Source organism: Dendropsophus ebraccatus, chromosome 11, assembly GCF_027789765.1.
Source record: "Dendropsophus ebraccatus isolate aDenEbr1 chromosome 11, aDenEbr1.pat, whole genome shotgun sequence".
In the NCBI taxonomy this organism is placed as follows: domain Eukaryota; kingdom Metazoa; phylum Chordata; class Amphibia; order Anura; family Hylidae; genus Dendropsophus; species Dendropsophus ebraccatus.
Genome location: NC_091464.1, coordinates 38,221,313 through 38,246,872, shown reverse-complemented (window position 1 = coordinate 38,246,872; position 25,560 = coordinate 38,221,313). Strand labels below are relative to the sequence as shown.

The 25,560-nt window shown below is 40.7% G+C and overlaps 1 protein-coding gene across 2 annotated transcripts in view; it reads left to right on the top strand.

Annotated features, from left to right (window-relative positions):
- The window catches only part of MAP3K15 (mitogen-activated protein kinase kinase kinase 15), a 191,669-nt gene that overhangs the window by 152,622 nt on the left and 13,487 nt on the right, over positions 1-25,560 (top strand). For both annotated transcript variants that reach the window (XM_069944508.1, XM_069944509.1), the window contains 9 exons: positions 884-971; positions 1,215-1,348; positions 1,475-1,602; positions 3,056-3,186; positions 8,025-8,130; positions 12,699-12,856; positions 13,916-14,099; positions 22,801-22,981; positions 24,885-25,059. In XM_069944508.1, coding sequence (XP_069800609.1) covers positions 884-971; positions 1,215-1,348; positions 1,475-1,602; positions 3,056-3,186; positions 8,025-8,130; positions 12,699-12,856; positions 13,916-14,099; positions 22,801-22,981; positions 24,885-25,059 — 1,285 coding nt within the window. The remainder of the gene's footprint in view (positions 1-883; positions 972-1,214; positions 1,349-1,474; positions 1,603-3,055; positions 3,187-8,024; positions 8,131-12,698; positions 12,857-13,915; positions 14,100-22,800; positions 22,982-24,884; positions 25,060-25,560) is intronic.

The window sequence follows — 25,560 nt, the reverse complement described above, 5'->3', positions numbered from 1 at the left end:
GATGCTGTAGGAATTCTTCTCCTTTATGTTATCAGACGTGTCAAAAGTTACTGATCCTACCGGGTCTCAGCTGAAACCTACAGGGATCAGAAGATACAGCCGGGGAGAGACAGCGGCAGCTATGCTATTCACTCCCTGGCTGTATGTCCGTCAATGATATTGTATGGCTCTGCTGCCACATATTTTCCCTAACTATATCTCCTGATCTCAGCGTGTCTCAGCAGTGAGACCTGGTAGGATCAATAACTTTTAACATGTCTGATGACATATCAAAACTTATTTTTTGGGACAGGTACTTTTTAAATGAGACCCAGATTTGTCTTAGCTAGAATAGTACACAGTGCCCAGGTAGAATTCTGCATGAGAAAGGATTAGATCAGAAGGAATGAAGACTAGGTGAACTTGTTTTTCACACCAGAGTCATAAGCTTCACATCCCTGTTAGTTATCTATCTATCTATCTATCTATCTATCTATCTATCTATCTATCTATCTATCCAGTCTTCAACAGAAGTAATAGTGTAATTACCATTCTTGGGGTGCAGTACAGATAGTTGTTGTTACAGATGTTGTCACGTTGTATCCACGGGGTAAAGTAACGGTGACTTTTGATGTGATTCCTTTGAACTTGTATAGATCTTGCGCCTTTACAGTCCATATATCATATTATTATTTCTGCATGTCTCAAAGCAGAATTCTCCCAGAATTTTTTTACATGATTTTTATTCTAGGCTATGTATGTGTCACATATGTATTGTAAGGAATGTACAGTATTTCATGTAAACTGTCCATGATTAATATATGTACTAATATGTACTGTACACTTAGACTATTATTTACCTGCTGAGCTGGGGGTTTAACAGCTCATTTTGCTATTTTTATAGGTTTTGTACTCTTGTGAAAGAAATCATCACAGATGTTGTAGGCAGCACGGTAGAATTGGAGGGTGAAGCAGATGGTGATACATTAGAGGTGAGTGGATGTGTATAGAGGAGTAATAATTATTAGCATAGTACATATAAGATTTGGAGGACTTCGCAAGATCATACATTTGCATTAATGAAATGGAAATGATGACTATTGTAATAGTTTTTATTAGGAAATAAAGATCAGCAGTCGTAGCAGAGGATCTGATCATTTCCATTATTGTAATCCCCACTGCATTTCACCTCTCTTGATGTATGTGCAGTATATGTTGGTCTTTATGGTTTTTAGTATGAATATGATTATGATGAAAATGGAGACAGAGTGATCCTGGGCAAAGGCACCTATGGAGTAGTGTATGCAGGCCGGGACCTCAGCAATCAGGTCCGCATAGCAATCAAGGAGATTCCAGAAAGAGACAGCAGGTGAGTCCCATATGCTGTCAGCTATATTATTGTATGTCTACACTGTAAGAAACCTCATCTGGAAACATATATACAGTAATTACATTACTTAGAAGTTGTAATAAAAATGCTTTTGCTGTTCCCCAGATATTCACAACCACTTCATGAAGAAATCGCACTTCATAAATATCTTAAACATCGCAACATAGTTCAGTATCTTGGCTCTGTCTCAGAAGATGGATACATTAAGATCTTTATGGAGCAAGTCCCAGGAGGTATGTTTTATATATTTGTGCTCAGTACTCTCAACCCTTAAAGGGATATTCAGTATAATAATCTATATATATTTTGCTGGGGCTTAAAAAACAAAACAAAAAACACATGGGTGGACCTTAAATTAGGCCCTGCGCCTTTCCCTGGCCGTTTTACTAAGAGGTGCACCCCTCTTAGTAAATGCAGCCAGCCTGGTGCAACAAATCTACACCTGCTTCCAACAGGTGTAGATTTGTATCATGATTTACGCCTGTTAGCAGCCATGGTCACCTACCTAGATTCCCCACAGCTCCCCTTTTCCAGCTACCCGCTAATCGCGTGGCTGCTGCTTTCTGAGACCGACTCATCTCAGCAGTGATCAGCTACTCAGCCAGTCACTGACTGCAGCAGTGTCCTACCTCAGTTAGTGATGTTACTGTCCTGCCCCAGTTAGTGATAACTTATTTTCATTTCAGTACATATTAAAACATTAGTGTCCGGAATACTCCTTTAAGAGCTGAATAATATATTATACAGGTTATACTATATTCAAAGTGTAAAGTGTAGTGCATTAGTGTCTCACAATTGAGCTTCTATTCTCCATTATTGGGTCACCTCATGTTTTTGTGACATCCTCAGTTTTCAAGATTATCTACTTTCGAGGTGAAATCTAATATCTTTTTGTGGTGAGCTTGCACAGACTGGTTAAAGGGGTAGTGCGGCGGTAAAGAATTATTCACAGACTAACACACATTACAAAGTTATACAACTTTGTTATGTATGTTATGTCTGTGAATGGCCCCCTTCCCCGTGTCCCACCACCCCCACCCGTGTACCCGCAAGTGTGGTGTGCTATACTCACCTGTCACGTGCCGACACCAGTCTCCTCGACACGGATCAGGTAATGTATAATGCACCAACACTTCCGGGTACACGGGTGGGGGTGGTGGTACACGGGGCGATTCACAGACATAACATACATTACAAAGTTGTATAACTTTGTAATGTGTGTTATTCTGTGAATAATTTCTGAGCGCCGCACTACCCCTTTAAACGTTTTGATGATGGCCATAAATTTAGTTTGTAGAAATTCCAAAAATGTTAGTTTGGTTTTTCATGCATCCATTTGGGAGAGGGCAGACTTTGGCCTTATTTACACATTCAGTGTTTTTCCTGGTCCGCATAAAGGTCTGCTATTTTTATGTCTGCATCCGCATAAAATAATGTACTGGTGGGGAAAAAAATTGACTAGTTTGCTATGATTTGATCTGCGTTTTTCACGGATGTCCTGGATGTGATATCTGTGACGTCCTTGAAAAATGCTGATCCCATAGACTTCTATTCGTACCTTTGTACCTATACCTTTGTGAAGGCTGTGTGATGCTGTCAATATTTCAGTATAAAATTTAAAGTTACTTTAGCAATTCCTAAGTAAATATCTGCAGAAACCTGCTAAATGTCTCTTTCTGTAAACAGGTAGCCTTTCAGTCCTTTTGAGATCTAAATGGGGCCCTATGAAGGAACCAACCATTAAATTTTACACAAAACAAATCTTGGAAGGATTGAAGTACCTTCATGAGAATCAAATAGTTCATCGAGATATAAAGGTAATTTAGGCAACTATAATAGGTATTACAAAATTGTTGCATCACTAAAGTATGAACACTGCTTTTTGCAGAAAATAAAATTAAAGCAAATAAAATCTAAAGCAGATCAAGATAAATAGCTGCTACCATTTACTATAACTGTTGCTTTTTAGTTAAATGGGGATATTCCAGTGTAAAAAAAAACTTATATGTTACTGGGGCAAAAATGAAAAAAGTGATACTTACCCAGGCTTCCATTGCACTCCCTTCCGCCCACCACTTCTTGTCTCTTCTTCCTGCTTTTGAGACCAGATTTCGGAGCAGAAACTGCCTGTTCATACAATCATTTACTAAGGGACACTGCTGCGGCCAGTGACTGGCTGAACGGCATGTCCAGCTCCAATATCTTGTCTCAGAGACAAAAAAAATAGGTAGTTATCAAGGGACTGGAAGGAGCTTTGATTGGAGTTACATGGGGTTTGGAGAAGGTATTACTTGTTTTTTACACTTGCTCCAGTGACATATAAATGTTTTTTTCTTTGTCATATTGAAAAATGCATTTAAATTGCAGATGATATTTTATTGATCTGAAAGTTAATATGATGGACATAGACTGTGTTATTAGTAAAAAAATTGTATATACAATTAACAAATCAGCTGTTACTGCTTGAAAATCTGTTGCACAGTGCTTCCTGAGCAAGCAGTACTCATGCCAGCCCCAAGCACAGCAAGCAATGTGCAGTCAGAATACCCCTTTAATATAACTAAGGTAAGACTGAGATGAGTAAGGATTTTAGAAATACTCAAAGCCAGATGACAACTAAATGATAAATTTTAGATTGTTCTATCAATAGCAGACGCACAGCAGAAGTGCCATGGAAATGATTCATTAATTTGGCACATGGACTTTTCATTCCAAGACTAGCATAAAGTTTACAGAAATTTAAAGGGGTTATCCTGCAAAAATCTTTTTTTTTTTTTTTCTTTTTTTTCAAAATAGTTTTAAAACGTTACATAGATTTGTAATTTACTTCTATTTAAAAATCTCAAGGCTTCCCATAGTTATCAGCTGCTGTATGTCCTGCAGGAAATGTTTTCTTTTCAGTCTGACACAGTGCTCTCTGCTGCCACCTCTGTCCAAGGCAGGAACTGTCCAGAGCAGCAGCAAATTCCCATAGAAAACCTCTGCTGCTCTGGACAGTTCCTGTCTCGGATAGAGGTGGCAGCAGAGAGCACTGTGTCAGCCCGAAAAAGAAAATAACATTTCATGCAGGACATACAGCAGCTAATAAGTATAGGTAGACTTCTAAATAGAAGTAAATTAGAAATCTATATAACTTTCTACAACCAGTTGATTTGAAAGAAAAAGATTTTCGCTGGAAACCCCTTTAACCATAGTATGAGCATGGAGAAACCTCAACAGGCAGATGAATGATAAGTCCGTCACCTGACAAAATTCCAGCAATACCTTTTTTTAGTTTTCAATGTAAACCTAAAAAGTTGTTAAAAGTTTTAACATTAGGCTGCAGAAATGTTTGTGCTGTGAATATGCCTGTCTTTCTGAATCTGAGATTCTGAATCATTTTCTTTGTGACATATCCCACACGTAAGTGATAACTACCATGAACACAAGTTATGTAGAAAACAGGCTAAATTCCACACATTGTTTGCATGCATTAAATTTAGTAGTTGTGACTTGCCCAGACTAGAAAAAGCACAAGAGTAGTGATGTGCGTTCACTTCTTGTATAGTTAGATGTAGTGATTTATTACATGGAAATGTAGTTGTAATCTAAAGTTAGTTACATGTACGTAGTGTAGTTACTGAGATATACTACTATGTACCAGTAGTGTTTATTATATTTGTAGTGATCGGGCACAGAGGGCACAAAATTCAATAATATTGGGTTTAGATCAGGTAAATAAAACTTCCTGATGATCTCATGATGGAACAAGTCAGCATGTTGTCTTCCACTTACATTGTTCTGAGAGCAAGGTGTTTAAATGAAATTGAAGACAGTAACGTTTATACATCTATGTTAAGTAGTTTGGATTGGCAGCGTAACTAGGAAATGCAATCACAGATGTTATCTAATTTATTAAAAGGATTTTCCTGCAATAAACATTTATCATGGGCATTGTTAGCAGGATAGCAGCCATAGCAGATGCTACGGGGAACAACAGCAGAGGATGCCTAACTATATTGTTAACCTCTTAATGTCAGCCATACGGCTATGTACAGTATGTTCCTACTGCCAATGCCCTGTGCAGTAACTATATATATATTGTTCCTGGTGTGAAGGGATTTTAATGTGTTCAGGCCTGTATCAGTGTGACAACCCTGCGCACCTTTATGTGCCAGGTACATGTGTATTGATTGGCCTACTACTTCTAACCAACATTTAACACAGTAGGTGGACATGCAGAAAGCAGCACTATACAAATACTATGGGAGACAGGAAAACAGCAAAGTGCTGCTTCTGTAACCCACCTAGTGTTTTCTGTAGCAGTGCGCATGATCATTCGCCACTCCATACTTGGTCTTAGGGCCCTATTACACAGGACGATTATTGTGTGGAAAATTGTTATATTGTTCAAGTTATAATTGTTTGTTTGTAGGCGGCTAACAAAAAATCGTGTGTCGTTGATCGTTCATATAGATCTGGCCATAAAATCATTGTTAATCATTTGCTAATCGTTCAGTGTAATTCCACGTCTTTCATTCTTTTGCTGGGATCAAATGGAGTAAACGATTGTAGTAACGATCATTACCAACGACTATTGTTCTACATAATATGGTGAACGAGTTCAGGTTAACGATTAAGGCTAAGTAGATTGTTAGGTGTCACTGTCATTAAATTTTTTTTTGCAGAAATCAATAGTCCAGACGATTTTAAGAAACTTTGTAATTGGGTTTATTAGCCAAATATGCCAATATCTGCATGTAAAAAGCCTTTTCCGAGACCCCCCCTCCTCTCCTTTCTATCATCCACTCCTCAGAATCAGGAAATCTCGACAGTTTTTTCATCAGTTGGATCTGTCTGGTCTATGAAGAGGGAAGGAGGGAGGAGGAAGGAGTGAGATTAGCAGGCAGCTGAGAGCTAAGAAGAAAGGATAACACAGCAGGGGAGCTATTCAGAGCCCTAATTAGAGGCAGGGCCGGGACAAGGAGTTTTGGTGCCCTAGGCAGAGAAGGCAAATGGCGCCCCCCCCTAGTGTAGACTGTACACTATGTGGGGACAGCCAAGAGGCTATACTGTATGTGGGGGCTGATACTTGGTCATCACAGGCTCTGCAGAGTATTACCACACTGCAGACTATATGGGAGAGTCCAGTATGTATATTGTACCCTCTAAATATAACAGGACCCTGTACACTGTACCCCCTGACTGTAAAAGGACCGTGTATACTGTACCATCTGACTATAACAGGACCATGTATACTGTACCCCCTGACTGTAACAGGACCATGTATACTGTACCCCCTGACTGTAACAGGACCATGTATACTGTACCCTCTGACTGTAACAGGACCATGTATACTGTACCCCCTGACTGTAAATCACTGGTGTCAAGGGGATTAGCCTGTACACAATAAACAGAATATAAGTGTTCACCAACCTATGGCAGGACTACAACTCCCATCATGCTATGACTGTTGTAGTTTTGGAGCAGCTGGTGACCCACAGGTTGGGGAACAATAGCCTATGGGAAGTGCTGTGTATAGAGGAGCAGTGCAGGGATATGGGGCAGTGTTATATGGGGCAGCCCTGTGACCTAGGTGACCTCCCTCTCCCAGCATTCCCAGCTCTCCCAGCATTCCCAGCTCTCCAAGCACTTCCAGCCTTCCTACACCTAAAGAATGATGAGAGTCAGTCAGTGAACTCACCAGACAGCAGCCCAGCAGTCAGACAGAGAAGAGGTCACATGGTGAGGAGGGGGCGGAGCCTCTGTAGGTCCTGGCAGGTCAATGATATATATTTTTTTTTTAAGAAATTAAAATTGCGCCCCCTGTAACTTACCACTAGATGGCGCCCTAGGCCATCGCCTACTCTGGCCTACCCTATGTCCCGGCCCTGATTAGAGGTCAGATAGCTCCATGATGCCTGTCAAAGGAGAGCGCCCCGGATGTGAATGTAAATTAACTCTTTGTTGTCCTCTTTTGCTGCTTTTACTTTCTCTCTCCATAGGAAAACCATGAAGACAGGGGGGAGAGCTTCAAACTGCTTTTTCATGATAAAAATTCATTTTTCGGCTAATAAAACCAATTACAAAGTTTCTTAAAATCGCCTGTACTATTGATTTCTGCAATAAAATTTTTAATGACTGTGACAATTTAAAGGGAATGTGTCACCTGAATTTTCTTTTACTGATTTAAAGTCAGATACAAAAAGTTTTTTTTTCATTGAAATCTGTTCAAGCATAAAAAGATACACATACACACATCCATAATAAGACAATTGCTCGGTCATAAAGGTGTTAAAAAATAAGTTATTTTCTGCTGACACATTCCCTTTAATACCCCATACTAATCATCAGTGTGGGGTGTCCAGCAATGAAACACGTTTCATGTATCCTTTGGATAGAAGATAATGTTCTAGTAGTTCTCAGTAAGCTGACTTTATGCAGGTAAGTGGCAGCTGACTGTGCTTTAGGCATAGTGATGAAGACAGGAGGGGTATGACATTGTCATAGTATCAATGAAAACATTGGATTGTGTACATTTGTAAAGTGATCCCACCCTGTAGTTACTGTATAGCTGATAGAACTGCATTGTTTAGTTGTTCCATTCTGTACATTTAGGCTGGATAATTACTGTAATGATGGTGTCACAATTATGTAACCAGTGTCTTTTATCTAGGGTGACAATGTCCTAGTCAACACATACAGTGGAGTAGTAAAAATATCAGACTTTGGGACATCAAAGCGACTTGCTGGAGTAAATCCATGCACCGAGACCTTCACTGGTAATAACTTGCTTATTATGTTTCCCTTCTTACAGAGGTCAATGTTGATTACTGTAGGGTCAGCATCATTAGTTATTTCCTGTCAGTGTCTAATCATTTTATTATGCTTTTTTCTTTGATGTTTGATTTCCCCATTATACTGTACAGCAGTGATGTCTGTGAGTGAATGCTGAGAGTAGTAGTTTTGCAATTGGTTGGTGACCACTGCTGTATAGTATGGCTGCATGGCATTATAAAAAAAAAAAACACCGGCATGTGCTACTGTATTATTTTTATGTAATACCCAAGCAATACCCACTCTAAACCAACAACTATGCTTCTACATTAACCCCTTAAAGAAATCCTGCCATCATGAAAATGAAGTCCAGTCTGAAGGTTTAGTGTTATGGCTGTGTTCACATGGGGTTTTGGTGCATTTAGGCAATGTAATGAAGGATATTCTCCAGCTCCAAAATTTGTAAAAATTCAAAGTCTTTATTAGAACATGTTAAAAAATATTCTTACAAAAACATCGAGGTTCACAAGAAAAATAACCGACGCGATTCGGACAGAACGTCTTTACTCATGGCTCCAGAAAGCGTTGGTTATTTTTCTTGTGAACATCGATGTTTTTTTAAGAATATTATTTAACATGTTCTAATAAAGACTTTGGATTTTTACTAATTTTGGAGCTGGAGAATATCCTTTATTACATTGCTACAACAGGACCCTTTTTTTCCATGCTTCAATATAGGACCCAGTGCACATTGTCCGTTTGGTGAGCTGACCACAATTGCTGTTTTACAGCTGCTCTAGGTATATTTCGGTGCATTTACCCTGCATTTTTGCTGTGGTTTTCCTGAAATCAGAGCAAAAAAAATAATGTTTTTACAGCAATGTGCATAATTGTTTGTGTTTGTGGAATAATTACAAAGGCAGGAAAAGCTCAGCAAAAACCACACCTTGTGAACGCAGCCTAAAGGAAAAGAGGAGCTGAGCAGCTTGATATATAGTGTTCCATGAAAACCCGTCATGAAAATCTATGCACATGTTGGGCTGCATGGTCAAGTAGGTGGTCCTACACAGTGACTGACAGCTCTCTATATGGACACTTACACACAGATAGCTATCAATCACTAATTTGGACCTCCCACTTGGATATTGAGTCCTGAATGGAAAGAGATTTACATATATAACTGCCAAGTTATACTGATACTAACCAAACTATATATGCTCAACTCTTCCTGCTCTGTAACATGTTGCCAGTTCCCATTTAGGAACCGGCTTTGTATTAGAACGGTGCAGGCAAGAGTCTTCTGAGGATCTGCACCGTTGTAGTCGCGGAGGGAAAGCCACTGTGCTGTCCAGGACAGGGCAGCAACTGTATTATCCTGTCTATGGAGAGTGATCATAGAAACCTCTTAACGCTGTCTAACCCCATAAGTCACAATAACGGCTGATTGCAGAGTACATGGGAACAAGCAGAGGGGGTACAACTACGATTATATCACAGGGATGACAACAGGGAGAGGGCAACATTTCAGTAGTAAAAATGCAGGACATTGTTTTTTTTGGAATTATATGACAATACACAATCCCTCAGATACAAGAGGTCAGTGCACATAACACTAGCCCCAACTTAAATACATAAGGTGATAAGAGAATCCAGATAATAGTATCGAAGAATCCCAGCACTCACCAACGTTAGTAGATGCCTATTTGTTCATGAAGGATTTACTAGCCGAAATGCATCCTCCATGTACTGATTTGCATTTGTGCTTCACTTAATGAATAAATAGGCATCTACTAATGTCTGTGAGTGCCGGGGCTCTTCTATACTTGTATTTGATGACTAGACATACTCCATAAATGAAGTGGTCAAATGTGGCTGTTTACAAGAAAAGGATGATCACTAGATTTCTAATACAGTGGTCCCTCAACATATGATATTAATTGGTTCCAGGATGACCAGTGTACTGTATGTTGAAACCATTGTATGTTGAAACCATTGTATGTTGAGACCAAATATCTATGGAAAACTGGTGATTGTTTCTAAATCTCCCAAAATGACAAAAATGAAAATTTAAAGAGAAACAAGCAGCTAACTAATATGGATACAGCAAGTCTCCATACCAGACACACACAGCAGTACAGGACATGTAGTATCACACTATACTGTAGAGAGGAGATACTAGACACACAGCAGTACAGGACATGTAGTATCACACTGTACTGTAGAGAGGAGATACTAGACACACAACAGTACAGGACATGTAGTATCACACTGTACTGTAGAGAGGAGATACTAGACACACACAGCAGTACAGGACATGTAGTATCACACTGTACTGTAGAGAGGAGATACTAGACACACAACAGTACAGGACATGTAGTATCACACTGTACTGTAAAGAGGAAATTGCAGACAGCCAACCAGTACATGCACTTCACTAATACTGGGGTTTTATCAGTAAAATGGCCAGTTTCATTGGTTGATAATCTAGTTATTTACATGTGCCGCAGATCCTGACTGTCCTTAGCATTGTATGTTGTATGTTGAGTCTGGTCTCAAGTTACGATGATCCAGTAGGGACCATTGTATGTTGAAAATATTGTATCTTGAGGCCATTGTAAGTTGAGGGACCACTGTATACCTATATCGCGTACTAAGAACCACACCACACAGTATGGGTTTGTAAAGATGCTCTTTTATGTGCAGGCAGAAAATGTATCCACTCCTTTCTACTGAAATAAGGACTGAAAATGGAAGTAAACCTGGAAGCCATTCACATGCAGTGATTACTAGAGAAGCAACTAAAGTGCAGTGCAGTCACCATCAGGAATGACCCCCCAGTACAGATTTTAAGATCCTCCTATGATGCCCCCTAGTGTTCAGTATAAGTGAATACAAAATATCTTCAGTCAGTTTGTATTGCTTTGTGTACAGTAGAACAAATATCTGTTTAAAGTGAGCTAACAATGAAATCAGAGAAAATACCTTTGTACAGGTCAGCGTATTATTCAGGCTAGATTCACATACAGTAAAATAAAAGCTTAATACCACCATCACTTTGAGAGAAAATAAAACAATGTGAGAACAGAAAAAGGCAGTATTTTGCAAAAGGTAAATAGTGAGCATGTTCATTATTTGGACGGTTGTGATCAATTACAGCTGTTATTCTATAGTGACAGCATCCAGTCACTAAGTGGGCCCCACAGGAGCACGGGGCCCGCACTTCCCGGGTGCTAATGCCGCCTGGGGGGCCCACTACTGACATGTGCCAGGCTGAGCTGACACTTTAGAGTCTGAGCCTGGCGGGCCCCTCTATTGGCCTGGGCCACTGTGCAGGTGAACAGGCTGCACAAGTGATAGGTCCGCCTCTGAACGGCATGCAAAGTCAAGAGAGGGCGGCAACTAGTCGTCCGGGTGGGGAGCCATCTGTGACTAGTCACAGCTCTCTGCCTTTCTGTTCCTTAGCAAGGTAATTTCGGCACTACCACCGCACCATTTAGATGGTCCCTTGATCCAAGAACAATGTAGATGGTGCTCTATCAACACGTAGACTGTACAGTACATAGTTTTCACAAAAGCACTTGAAAGTTGAAGCACTTACCACTGCGTCAGCCCTCCGAGAGGAAGCGTGGTGATTAAACACGCGAAACAGGCTGTCACCCATTCTTTCGTCTGTATCTATGTACCTGCATTTATGTGAATAAAGAAAGTTATTTTATGAAGACGCGATGGTGAGTGTCTCAACTTTTCAAGTGCTTTTATGAAAACTATCTGCCTATCAGTGCACGGTGCAGGGATGGTTGACAGACAGAGAGACCCATTAGTGGCTTCTCTGTTTGTCAATCATCCCTGCAGAGCCACTACCGTCCACATGACTAGTTGCCTCACGTAGCATAATAAAACATCTTTTTCCCCTCTGTAAATCTACTGCTGCAGCCGCGGCTGGTATGCTCTGCAAGCTGCACAGTAGATCTATATTGTGCAGCTGGGAACCATATCAGCACGATTGGTTCCCTTTATGGTGCGTTTACACAGGCAGATTTATCTGACAGGTTTTGAAAGCCAAAGCCAGGAATGGATTTGAAAAGACAAGAAATCCTTTATGACCCGTTTCTTGTTTATGGTCTGTTACTGGCTTTGGCTTCAAAAATCTGTCAGATAAATCTGCCTGTGTGAATGCACCATGAGTGTATTATTGTTCCCTCTAATCTACCTGTCCTACCTGCTGAATGTTACTGCTTTAGTTCCGTCTATGTGACAGCTACGGAATCTGTTGACTCCTTCCATAGACTGCTTGGTAACCTGGACTGGGTCCCTGATCTTATTAATGGCAGGCTGTAATAAGAAGCCTTCCAATGAATGTTATACACATGAAGTGTGAAGAAGAGTGAGCAATATGGCCCCATTACTGCATTACCTACTGGATAACCAAAATGACCATATTGTAAAAGGACCAATAACTGCAGTGATTTGCAGAGCTCTTGCTATGGATTTTATATTTCATTTTCTAGATACTATGCCTGGATAGAAGAATCTTTTTCTGATTTTATTTCTACATATAATCTCCTGATTTCAGGCACGTTACAGTACATGGCTCCAGAAATTATTGATAAAGGGCCCAGAGGATACGGTGCTCCTGCTGATATCTGGTCTCTCGGATGTACCATCATTGAAATGGCCACAGGAAGGCCTCCATTCCACGAGCTGGGAGAACCCCAAGCTGCCATGTTTAAGGTATATATTATATCTTAATTTTTTTCCTCATAATTTCTCAGGGCATGTTCATGCTGGTAACGACTGCATAGTTTTTGATGCAGAAGCCGTACCAAGCTTATGAACCTTACAAAAAATAAGTGTCACTTCTTTCTGTGTGGTTCTGCTCTGATGCTCCCATTTAAAGGAGAACTCCAGTGAAATTTTTTTATTACGGTATTGTATTGACCCCCAAAAGTTATTCAAATTAGCAATATTCATTTATTGTGGGAAATACTTAGAAATGCTCACTTCCTGCCACAGCCCGCACAGCTCTGGGAGTCTGGTCGTGACATCACCATGTTATCCATGAAGTGAAGCCTTGATGCAGTAGTAAGTGCAGGGAAAAAAGCACTTTATAAGCATTTCCCGTAATAAGTGTATATTGGGGATTTGTATAACATTTGGGGGACAATACAATACTTTTTTTTTACCTGACTTCTCCTTAGTGGATCCTCCTGCACATTCAAGGCTCTATTTATGCTGGTATTTTGCCATTCCATTGGAGATCCATTTAATAGTGACAGCTAGATTACGGATAGTGCTAAATATATGGTGCTGGATGCCAGCCAAATCCCAATCTGTCTCTCCCAGTAAAAGCAGTCACATTCTACACATGCTGGGCATATTAACCACACAATGGCAGTCATACATATGTGTTAGCAGAGAACAAGGCAAGAGGCTTTATACGGCAGCCGACAATAGTCTACTTATACTGTATGTAGTTTACTGTGAGCAGAGCGCACTTTGCAGGAGGGTAGAGGAGGACTGACTGGGGGTATTGTGGCTCAAGGTTGACTGAGGGTGTGTGACCGTATTTACTGGAAGTGAGGGGAATGTTGCTGTGACTTTTGGTGCTGATGGTGGGGCTTATGTAACTACTATAGAATTCTGTGGCTAGTGTGCTGGGCATAAATGTAAGGGCACAAAACACATTTGCCTATATTGCTTGTGGGGTAATATATGATCACCTTGCCATTGGGACTGAGGGTATCTCTTACATTATAGGGATACTGAACATTCTGTTTCCTTGTTTTACAGGTGGGAATGTTCAAAATCCACCCAGAAATTCCAGAGTCCTTGTCGGCCGAGGCCAGGGCTTTTATATTACTGTGCTTTGAGCCTGACCCAGTAAAGCGTGCAACGGCAGCAGACCTGCTGAGAGACTTCTTTCTGAAGCAAGCAAATAAAGGAAAGAAAAGTAAAATAGCATTTAAACCCTCAGGTAAACTCCCATTAATAAGAAAGCCATTGCCATGCAGTACATTACCTTACATAACCTTGTTCATTGAACCCAATCATTGTAAAAGTCGGGTTAAACGCCTACAGTGCAAGACATACACATGTGCACATCTACAGAAACATTGCAAGGATTTACATAGTCAGAACTATCTGCCTAAAGCCACCTCTGGTGGGAGCTTAAGAACAGGGATTTAGAAAGCTTCCATTAAAGGGGTACTACAGCAATAAAGGATAATTTTTTACTCACCGTAAATTTTCTTTCCTGTAGTCCGAAGCAGCAGCACAAATGGGGAAGATCCTATCTTCCTGCAATGGTAGGACAGATGGTACTAATAAAAGATTGATTAGGAGCCCTATAAGAAGGCCATACAGACCCCTCCTCCTTGTGTTAATTCTAACGACGAAAAAAATTTAAAATTCATAATAAAATCTTAGTTAATAAGGCATTAAAACAATCAAGGTATGCTGCATAAATAATAGTTTGTTTAAATCAGGGCGGGAAGTCTGTGCTGCTGCTTCGGACTACAGGAAAGAAAATTTACGGTGAGTAAAAAATTATCCTTTCCCTTACGTCCTCAGCAGCAGCACAAATGGGGATATAGCAAGCTATGAAAACAGACTAGGGAGGGCCATTACATTACAGAAGACAGAATGGCTGAGCCAAAAACTGGTTGACTCGTGAATATCTAGTCTATAGTGCTTGACAAAAGGTATTGACGGACGACCATGAAGCAGTCCTGCATATTTGTTCCAAGGGTACAGATCTTTTTTCAGCCCATGTGGATGATATTGCCCTCATTGAATGTGCCTTGATTGCACCAGGTACCTGTAATCCAGCTTCTTGTTAGCATATGGAGATGACTTCCCTTATCCATCTGGACAGAGAAGCTTTGGATGACTTGCATCCTTTGTTTTTCCCTGCAAAGGATAAAAACAAGTGGTTAGATTTCCTGAAGGAGTTTGCCCGTTCAATATACATGCTCCAAGCCCTTCCCACATCTAAGGGATGAAGCTCCTTCTCTCCCGTGTTGGCAGGAGTAATGGATTGTAACAATGGAGATGTGGAAGAGACTTTCACCCACCAGGCTTCAAACATCTTCTTTACCTTCAGGTAGGTTCTGTAGGCAGTTGTGGCTCTGGACTACAGAAGAGTGGTCACCACTTTGACAGCATATCAATTCCCACCTTGTTGACGGCAGTCAAGCTTCGGACAAGCCTGCCCTCTTGAGTTATTAACTGAGGGTATACAGAAGCCTCCAGATTATTCCTATGGAATTAGCGCCATGCTTTTAGATAATATAAGAGGCCATCATGAAACCAGAGACTTGCTACTTGCAAGATTTTTAGACTCTGCCCACACCTGGCAGGGACGCTGGGAGTAATCTCTGCTACTCTGTGTCAGTAGCTGGGGAGACTGGGAGAGTTCCCAGAAGATTCTTAGGCAGGGGGCTCACCATTGTGAACCATGCCCTCTTGGGTCAATAGGGGCAAATGAGGCTGACCAAGGCCCAACCTTGTCTCAGATTCTGCAAGACTCTGGGCTTTTTAGGAGTGAGGAAAAAAGGTTTTCCAATTTGAACCTTGAATAGGAATAGGTCTATCCTCCATGCGATTTTCCAGAAAGCTTCTGGTCCAGAGACCGTTCCTCCGACAGGGTTACATCGCAGCATAGATTGCCAGCAGACAAAATGCCCCTGCCTCCAGTAGTGCCCCTATAAAGATCGGTATGCGCCATCCTAGATGCGGTTTTGATCTTATACTGATAGCTTACCATAGATTGGTGTGCTGGAGTGGACTAGTATTCCCTTCATATGTTGGATGCCAGCAACATTTCTGATGGGGATTAAGGCTTCCTTGCCAGTTGCTCATAAAAGCGCCCCACTGCTTGATATATCAATGGTTTTCTCTACCCACTTCATTGGGAGACTGCTGCCATTGAGCAGGAAAAGCTATCCTTGTCTCTGGGTGTTATTTCCAGTGTAGACATAAGACCCAAGGGTATCAGATGAAGTGACAGCAACTGGGGAGTGCTGAGAACCCCGACTTGTGTCAACTTCTGTAATCTCTCTGGAGGAAGAAAGTCACAGACTGGGGATCTATTCTCCTCCTTAGGAATTGTTCGATGCCAGAAAACAATGATGAGCTTCAATTTTCTCAAACAGTCAAAGTACAATAGACATCCTCTTGGTGACTGTAGATGGAGCCAAGATTATTCCAGATAGAAGGACTGTAAATTGAAAAGAATGCCAATTGCCTTGTACAAAAGGTCTTGATGTAAAGGAATATGCAGCTTTTGTCTGTAGACAGGTACATGCGGGTATACATGGCCAGATAACGTCCTTCTTCTAGGAGGGAACTACAGAGCATAAATCCTCCATACAACCGCCTTCTCAGAGGAGGCTGTATACAGGTACATGCAGGTATACCTGGTCAGATAACATCCTTCTTCTAGGAGGGACCTACAGATCATAGATCCCACATACAGCACCTTCCTCAGAGGAGGCTGTATACAGGTATACACGGTCAGATAACATCCCTCTAGGAGGGACCCACAGATCAAAATTCAATATGGTAGCCTTTCCTATCATATAACACTGGTACAGACCTCTCTCATTATGGAAATAAATTGTCAGAAAAGACGTAGTCACAAGTTCTTGTCCCCATCCCCAAGGCCTCCGAGACGTCTGGTCCTTCTTGTGCAGGATTCTTTCCTTTACCTTCCATACTAGAATTCCTACGGAATGTGGAACAAAGTAGAAGTTCCTTCTCTTATTAGACTTTCATGAGAATGTCCAATACAGATCCAACTATCTTTATATTGGAGTGAACATCTGCCCCCTTACAACGAAGGACCAGTCTCCAAACTGTGGGGATCGGGCAGCCAAGTATACTGCTCAGCTATAGTAATATAGACATTTATTTTATTTATTTATTTATTTTTATTTATTTATTTATTTATTATTATTTTTTTTTTTTTAAATTACTAGAAAATTTTTTTATTTTTTTTTTTGAACAAGGACTTTGTGCGTCTGAAGGAGCCATGACCTCGGACTCCATCCAGTTCAGCCTGTAGATTATCATTCAGATGTAAAATCTTAAGCAGTCATTGTCTCTTCTGAGAAAAAGTTGCAATCCACAAATGAATTCTCTGCCACCTTAAAGTGGAATCTTGCAGGATCTGTACGCCAAGAAAGCTTTTTCCCCAGAAGTTCTGTTACCAGAATCCTGCTACATCCAAGGATGGAAGTTGTGCCAGACTGACCGGCCGACTAACAGACTAGTGCAGAGTGCCTGGAATCAGACACACAGGTGCACTGAATATGCAACCAGCAATCCTAAAGCGGTGTTCACACATAGCAGCTTCATAGTTTTACTGCATCCTTCAGTACACAGAAGCTCCATAGGGTCACTGCATCATCTGATATCAGTATTACAGAGTGTAACTAGACAGCAGGTGTACACAGTATTACAGAGTAATTAGACTGTAGGTATATACAGTACACATCCAGCATCTCTAAGAATGTAGCTTCATAGGTCACTGCATTATCTGATAACAGTACTAATCAGATAGTACACAGATGTACACATCTACAATCCTAAGGCCATGTTCACACACAGTAGCTTTACTGCATTCTTAAATAGCAGCACTGGAGCAGCGCAAAAAAGCTCCATAGAATCACTGCATCATCTGATGGCGGTATTAGGGAAAGTAATCAGATAGCAGGTGTATCCAGTACACATCCAGCAGCTCTAAGCATGTGCTCACACACATAGCTCCATATGGTCACTATATAATCTGATAGCAGTATTAGGGAAAGTAATTAGATAGATGTATCCAGTACACAACTAGCAACTCTAAGGCTGTGTTCACACACAGTAGCTTCATAGGGCACTGCATCATCTGATAGCAGTATAGTGAAAGAAATCAGACAGCAGGTGTTACACAGTACACTACAATTCTAAGGCAATGTTCACACACAGTGGCTTCATAACTTCACTGCATTCTTAAATAGCAGCACACAGAAGGTCCACATGATAACCATCATCTGATAGCAGTATAGTGAAGGTAATTAAACAGCAGGTGGACATAGTACACGACTAAATTCTAAGGCAGTGTTCACACACAGTAGCTTCACTGCATTCTTAAATGTCAGCACACAGAAGGTCCACATGATCACTATATCATCTGATAGCAGTATAGTGAAAGTAAATAGACAGCAGGTGTATAGTATACAACTAACAATTCTAAGGCCGTGTTCATACACAGTAGCTTCACTGCATTCTTAAATGGCAGCACTGGAGTAGCACACAGACGCTCCATAGGGTGACTGCGTCATCTGTTAGCAGTATTAGTGAAAGTTATTAGACAGGAGGTGTATCTACCACTACACGATAACTCTAAGGCTGTGTTCATACACAGTTTTATAGCTTCATTGTATCATCTGATAGAAATACTGGAAAAGTAATCAGACCGCAGGTATACACACTACACAACTACAATTCTAAGGGTATAAACCCACACACCGTATAAGCAGCGTATTTACTGCTGCGATACGCAGCAAATACGCAGCAAACACGCAGCAAATACGCAGCAAAAACGCAGCAATTATATCTAAATAACTGAACACAGCATCAAATCTGTACCAACAAATCTGCTGCGTATTTGCTGCGTATTTGTTGCGTATCTGCTGTGTATACGGTGTGTGGGTTTGTACCCTAAGGCTGTGTTCACACACACAATTTCACTGCATCATCTGGTAGCAGTACTATAGAAAGTAATTAGGCAGCAGGTGTTCACAATGCACAAATAGCAGCTCTAGGGTTGTGTGCACACAGTTTTATAGCTTCATTGCATCATCTGGTAGCAGTGCTATAGAAAGTAATGAGGCAGTAGGTGTGCACAATTAGCAGCTCTAGGGCTGTGTTCACATACAGTTTCAGAGCTTCACTGCATCATCTGGTAGCAGTGCTATAGAAAGTAATCAGGCAGTAGGTGTGCACACTGCACAACTAGCAGCTCTAGGGTTGTGTGCACACACAAACACACAGTTTTATAGCTTCACTGCATCATCCGATGGTAGTACTATAGAAAGTAATGAGGCAACAGGTGTACACAATTAGCAGCTCTAGGGCTGTGTTCACATACAGTTTCAGAGCTTCACTGCATCATCTGGTAGCAGTACTATAGCAAGTAATCAGGCAGCAGGTGTGCACACTGCACAACTAGCAGCTCTAGGGTTGTGTGCACACACAAACACACAGTTTTATAGCTTCACTGCATCATCCGATGGCAGTACTATAGAAAGTAATGAGGCAACAGGTGTACACAATTAGCAGCTCTAGGGCTGTGTTCACACACATACACAGTTTCATTGTAGCAGTACTGGAGAAAATTATGAGACAGCAGGTGTACTAAATACCCAACTAGCAGCTTTAAAGCTGTGTTCATGTATACTCACTATAGTTACATAGGTCACTCATATAGTGAAGCAGTCTAACAGGACTTGCACAACCAATGTTAAAAAAAGTGAAAAACATTGAAACGAAACATTTGAGGCATAAAAGCCTCATACAACATATATATATATATATATATATATCCAATAATCCTCCTGATACACATGCCAGGCTTCCAGCTCAAAAGAAAAAACAGCATATCTTACCTTGCTGAAGTATCAAGAAACATTAGCAGCCGCCCAGGTGAGGACACAGGTCTGGCAGCACCATGATACTTACTGCAGCAGCTTCATGGCTTCCCTCACACAGCGGCTCCATACAGCAGAGAAGCTGAGCGATAACTCTACTAAAAAGTAAATAATCTCCTCTCTGATACAGCAGAGCAGGAAAAACAACATTTCTATAAATTTCCCCTCTCCACACGACCATGTGGAAAGGAAGAATCTTTGGAAAGGAAAGTCAGACACAAACATAGGCCTGAGCCTGCTTCCCTCTCCTACCACCTGTCCCACAGGAGGACAGAAAAAAACACAAGGAGGAGGGGTCTGTATGGCCTTCTTATAGGGCTCCTAATCAATCTTTTATTAGTACCATCTGTCCTACCATTGCAGGAAGATAGGATCTTCCCCATTTGTGCTGCTGCTGAGGACGTAAGGGAAAAATTAATCCTTTTACTGGTGCCAGATACAGATTTGTAATGAAAAGTCTCAAACCTTCCAGTACTTATCAGCAACTGTATGTCCTACAGGACGTGGCGTTTTATTTCCATGCTTGGTTCTGTATAACCGACCTATGCGGGACTGGGAGGCCAATTAACAAAATCTTACTTTATTTATACGAACCATGTATATATTAAGATACCCTGTAGTCACATGGTACTTATTAGAATTAAATAAACTTCTGCCGAGAGTATCCGTGTAAAAAAAATCAATGCGTAGTTTAGTGAACTGTGAATGCGGCCTCACTTACTCACTTGATGTCCCTACCATATAAATATAAATCACCCTTTTTGGTAAGTAGACTCTAGCAGATACAGTATTCATTATAAGATCAGCAGTTGCTGCCTACTAACATAGTTTGCCGGTCAGCAATGGCTTTTTGAAAGTCTGACATGATGCTCTCTGCTGCCACCTCTGTCTGTAATGGGAACTGTCCAGAGCAGTAGCTAATCCCCATAGAAGTCCTCCATGGGGGGCATGAAGTTGTGTCTTTCCACAACCAATGTCAGAACAGGTGGGAGTTTATGCTGGGACAAAGCCCTTCTCTCGTTCTCTTTGGTTGCAAGTTTAATTTAAGGGGTCGTTCACAAAAAAAAAAAAATCTCAAATCAACTGGTGGCAGAAAACGCCAGAGATTTGTAGTTTACTTCTATTAAAAAATCTCAAGTCTTCCATTACTTATTAGTTGCTGTATGCTGTAAGTGGTGCAGCTTGTATTCAGCAGCTGATACGTATTGGAGGACTTGATATAGAAGTAAATTACAAATCTCTGGCACTTTCTGCCACCAGTTGATTTGAAAGATTTTTGTTTTTGTGAACTACCCCTTTAAAAAGATTACTTTCCTATTTTCTTCCTTTTTTAAGGATCTGACAGTGATCTTTTCAGTATCTGTTTCTGACAAAGTTGCATGATTGTAACAGCAACAGTATGGGGATAATAAATATGGTAAAGATACACTGCATCAGACACAGCAATAGGCTGAGGGAGGGGGCTGAATAGCCCTCAGATAGACAGCCGGGGTATATCAGGTTGCATTTGTGCCTCTGTCATTAACATAACATAGTATTCATTTTCACTAAGACTTATAAACTTATGTAAGGTGCTTGAACCAGCGCGGTGTCCTTGGCAAGGCTTAGCTTCCAGGTGTTAAATCTCAAGTAATTAAATAGTTGAGATTACTGAAATGTAACTAAATTCTTTAGCAAAGACTTTCACCATGTGATCTGCAGGACATATTTACTATTGTAGTAGGTGCAGTGACCATATCACTAGAACGTGTGTGATATAAAACCCACCTTCACTTAAGGCCCTATTACACAAAACGATTATTGGCTCTATTCGGTCGATATCAGCCGTTAAGGCCGATAATTGTCTCGTGTAATAGAAGTTAGCGTTGAGCCGACATGAACGATGTCTGCTGATCGCTGTCTGTCGTTGCCTTTCAACATGTTTTCAAACGACTAAGTGTCCTATTACACTGAGTGATTTTTAATGATAAACAATGGCAAACGAGATTGTTTATCATTAACCTGAAATCGTTCACCATATCACACAGAACGATAATCGTTAAATGCGATTGTTACTATGACCGATTATTCCTTCTGATCTCAGCAAAACAATGAGCAATGTGCAATTACACTGGTTGAATAGTGAAAAAATGCGGAACTTGAGCGAACAAATGTGGAATTACAGAGAACGATTAGGATCAGATCTAAATCAACGACTTTTCGATTGTTGCCTGCAATTACACAGAATGATTATCGCTCATATTCAAACGATATAACGTTTTTTTGTACCATAATCGTCCAATTTAATAGGGCCCTAAGATAGCAGCGATCTGCTGCCGTCGCCTCGGGGAATAGGAGCGGCAGCAGCAGCTTGCTGCTATCTTCTATGGGCTGCCCAGATGATCTAGCGATCACCCGGGAAGCCCCCCCGCAGCTCACTGCTCATCATGAGGCAGATACTGTCAGTGGAAATAGGTGTGATGGAATTTCCCGTGTTGAACATTCCAATATATGGGGAGAATGGGAAAGATCATTGTTGGCCGACAGTTATTGAAGATGTATGCCCACCTTCAGATTACAAGTTTGAGATATCGGGCTGTATCCTGAAGGCCAAAATTGGCTGCATCCGTACTAGGAGGTCAAAGATAAAATGCTTAATATGTCTTGTCCCTCTATGATGCATACTTGGGGCCTTTCCCCAAGTAATGCAGGGGCAAATACTATCTATAGATTGGGTTTTTGTCAGCTGAACCTATTGACAATCTAATGTTTATAGAGGTTGTCCACCCAAAAAGGATAGGGTAAGACCTCCATACCCCCCACCCCGCCCCTGTATTCATTATCCTTACATTTACAGAAAGTTACTATAATTTTAAATGAAAGTAATAGACCCAGTATTTGCTTATTATTAAGGTGTGTGTGAGCTTGTATGGTTTTGTATTTTTAATTTAAAAAGTGCAGTTAAATTGAGTAGTAATAAGGTCAGTGTTATGGTTGCAGATTACAATCGCAGTACCTCTCTGCCGCTGCCAGTGCCCGGAGAACTGGCTGGTAGCAGTAGCAGTGAGCATGGATCAGTATCACCTGACTCTGATGCAAAGCATGAACTGTTCTTTGAAAAGGCGAAGAAATCCAGTTCAGAATCACCCACCAACAGATCTACTACATCCAGTTTATTAAGGTAAGTGCACTACTGACACTGCTTAGTTCAGTTAAAGTGGACCTGTCAGCTGAAAAACAGTTGTAAATAAGCCCATGGCTAGATAGGGGCTTCTCATCAGGACTCTGGACATTCCTTTCTTATCAAAATAGTTTTTTCCAGCACTGAAATATAGCCTTTTTGTTAATATGTAAATTAACAACATAACAAAAAAAAGAGTTTACCCCCATCAATCTGCGCTTAATACCCCATAATGAGAATGTAAAAGCAGAATTTTAGATATTCTTGCACATTTAATAAAAGGGTCCATTTACAATTTGCATGGACATAAGTACTCAGTCTCTATGCTATGACACTTGACCTTTAGGCTTTGTTCACATATAGCGTTAAATTAGTGCTATAATGCTGCAAATTGCACAAATGCAGCAAAATGGCGCTAATAAATGCTATTTCTCTTGATCATCTCTGAGATCTTGACTGGTGCCACCTGTGGTAAATTCAGTTCATTGGTTATATAAGGTCTCACAGTTTTTTTTATCAGTCGTCAGCCTTGCATCAATATTACCCGTAGAGATGCGCGTCCGGCTGCCGATGAAGTATAGGCAGGTTCAAAAGACACGATCAGCTGATAACATTCATTGGCTGATCTTTGTCTTTGTTACATGGCGCGATTATCTGCAAAACCGTCCTGATTCGGCAGATTTTCGCTCTGTGTAATAGGGCCCTTTCAGTGAAGTATGGTGGTGGAAGCAGCATGTTGTGAGGGTGTCTTTTAGCAGCTGGGGCAGGGAGACTAATCAGGGTTAAGGGAAAAGGCTGAAAGGAGAAAAACTTCATCCAGAGTGCTAGGGACTTCAGATTGCGCAAGACAAGACAAGACAAGACAATGGGGGACATTTATTGAGTCATTTTTTGCGCTGGCTTACTAATGTCCCCGCAGCTCTGGAGCTCAGAGAATTTATGTAGAGGCGCACTGCCTCTACATAAATCCCTTGCACACAGAGCCTGTTTGTGCGAAAAAATTTAAAACCAATGCCAGTTCAGAGCTTGTGTAGGTTTCAGTATAATTTTCCCCCGGAAAAATTATAAATGCTGCACATGCAGAGGCCGCAACCCCTCTGCATGCAGCCGCACCACCCGTAACACATCCTCCCTGCCCCACTGGCAAAAGTGGCGCAGATTGGCCCAATGAGAAAAAATATTCACAAAAATACCATTTGAGAATATTCTTCCGCTGATCTGGCCCATCTGCGCCAAAAAAGGCATTTTCGCCTTTCAATAAATGTCCCTCAATGCCACTTTAACCCAGTCAAACATCTGTATAGAGACCACATCCAACCTGAAAAAGCTTGTGAGGATCTGCAGAGAAGGAGCTGAATACTCAATTCAAGTCAATGAAATATTTTACTGTTTCCTTTTTAATAAATTTTTCCCAAAGATTCTAAAATGTGATTTTCACATACTCACTTATTATAGAATATGTGTGCAAATTAAAGGAGGAAAATTTGATTTTTTTTTTTTAATTTTAGCAAAGCTGCAGAATGTAAAAGAGTGAAAGGGCTCAAATACTTTCTAAATGCATTATATGCCTTAGCAATTAATAAACTGAGTTAACACAAATGTAGGAAATGTTATGTCTGTCACTTCACCGTTAATCTTTGAGGATGAAAACTACGTAGAATTGATCGATTTCATTCAGGGCATATAGAAGTCTAATTATCTTACTGAATTCTAGCTGCTCAGCCATGGAATTAAACATCTTGGAGGGCAGGTTTAGACAACAGAAGAATAATTAGAATATGAAGATTTTTCGCAAAAACGAATGTGCATGCAAATGGAGTCATTACACAGTAATTATTGTAAGACTGGAAACTACAGAGAATACATAGCCCTATTTATATTAAATTGATGTATTAACACACAGTGTGCCAGATGAGGGCTCCGTATCAGAAGACAGAAGTACCCCCCCTTCTCCCGATGAACGAGATTCTGGGCTCTTTCTTCTCCGAAAGGATAGTGAACGACGTGCAATACTATACAAGATCCTCAAGGAAGAGCAGAATAAAGTGTCCTCAAATCTACAAGAATGTCTTATGCAGGTACAACAATATACAATATATCTTTTGCATATATATGTTATTCATCTTTTATTTTAGACATTATACATTTAGTTATTTTGTACTGCCTTGTTTGGTACAAATGACTCTCTCCTGTATTGTAAACAATGGTCATACAAAGATATGGGAAAGGTTTGGGAGTATAGGGGAGGTAAAGGGTATGGGAATAATGGCAGAGGGAACTACATGAAAGGTAACAAGGTGACGAACAATGAAAAGAATAAGAGGAACAATGATATAGCCAAGGTGCTGGGATGGGATTGTAAGAGAGCTTACAGGATATAGATGAGCTGATCTTTAATACAGGATAATAAGAGAAAGTAAGGAATGGTGAAGGAAAGAGGCTAATAGTAAGAGAAAGGTGGGATCTAGTGAAACACAGGCTCATATAGAAAGGGCCATGAAGCTGTGAGATGGTTGTAAAGAGGAAGCACATAAGATGGTTATGATGGGAAAAGAACAGGATCTACATACAATGGTCTA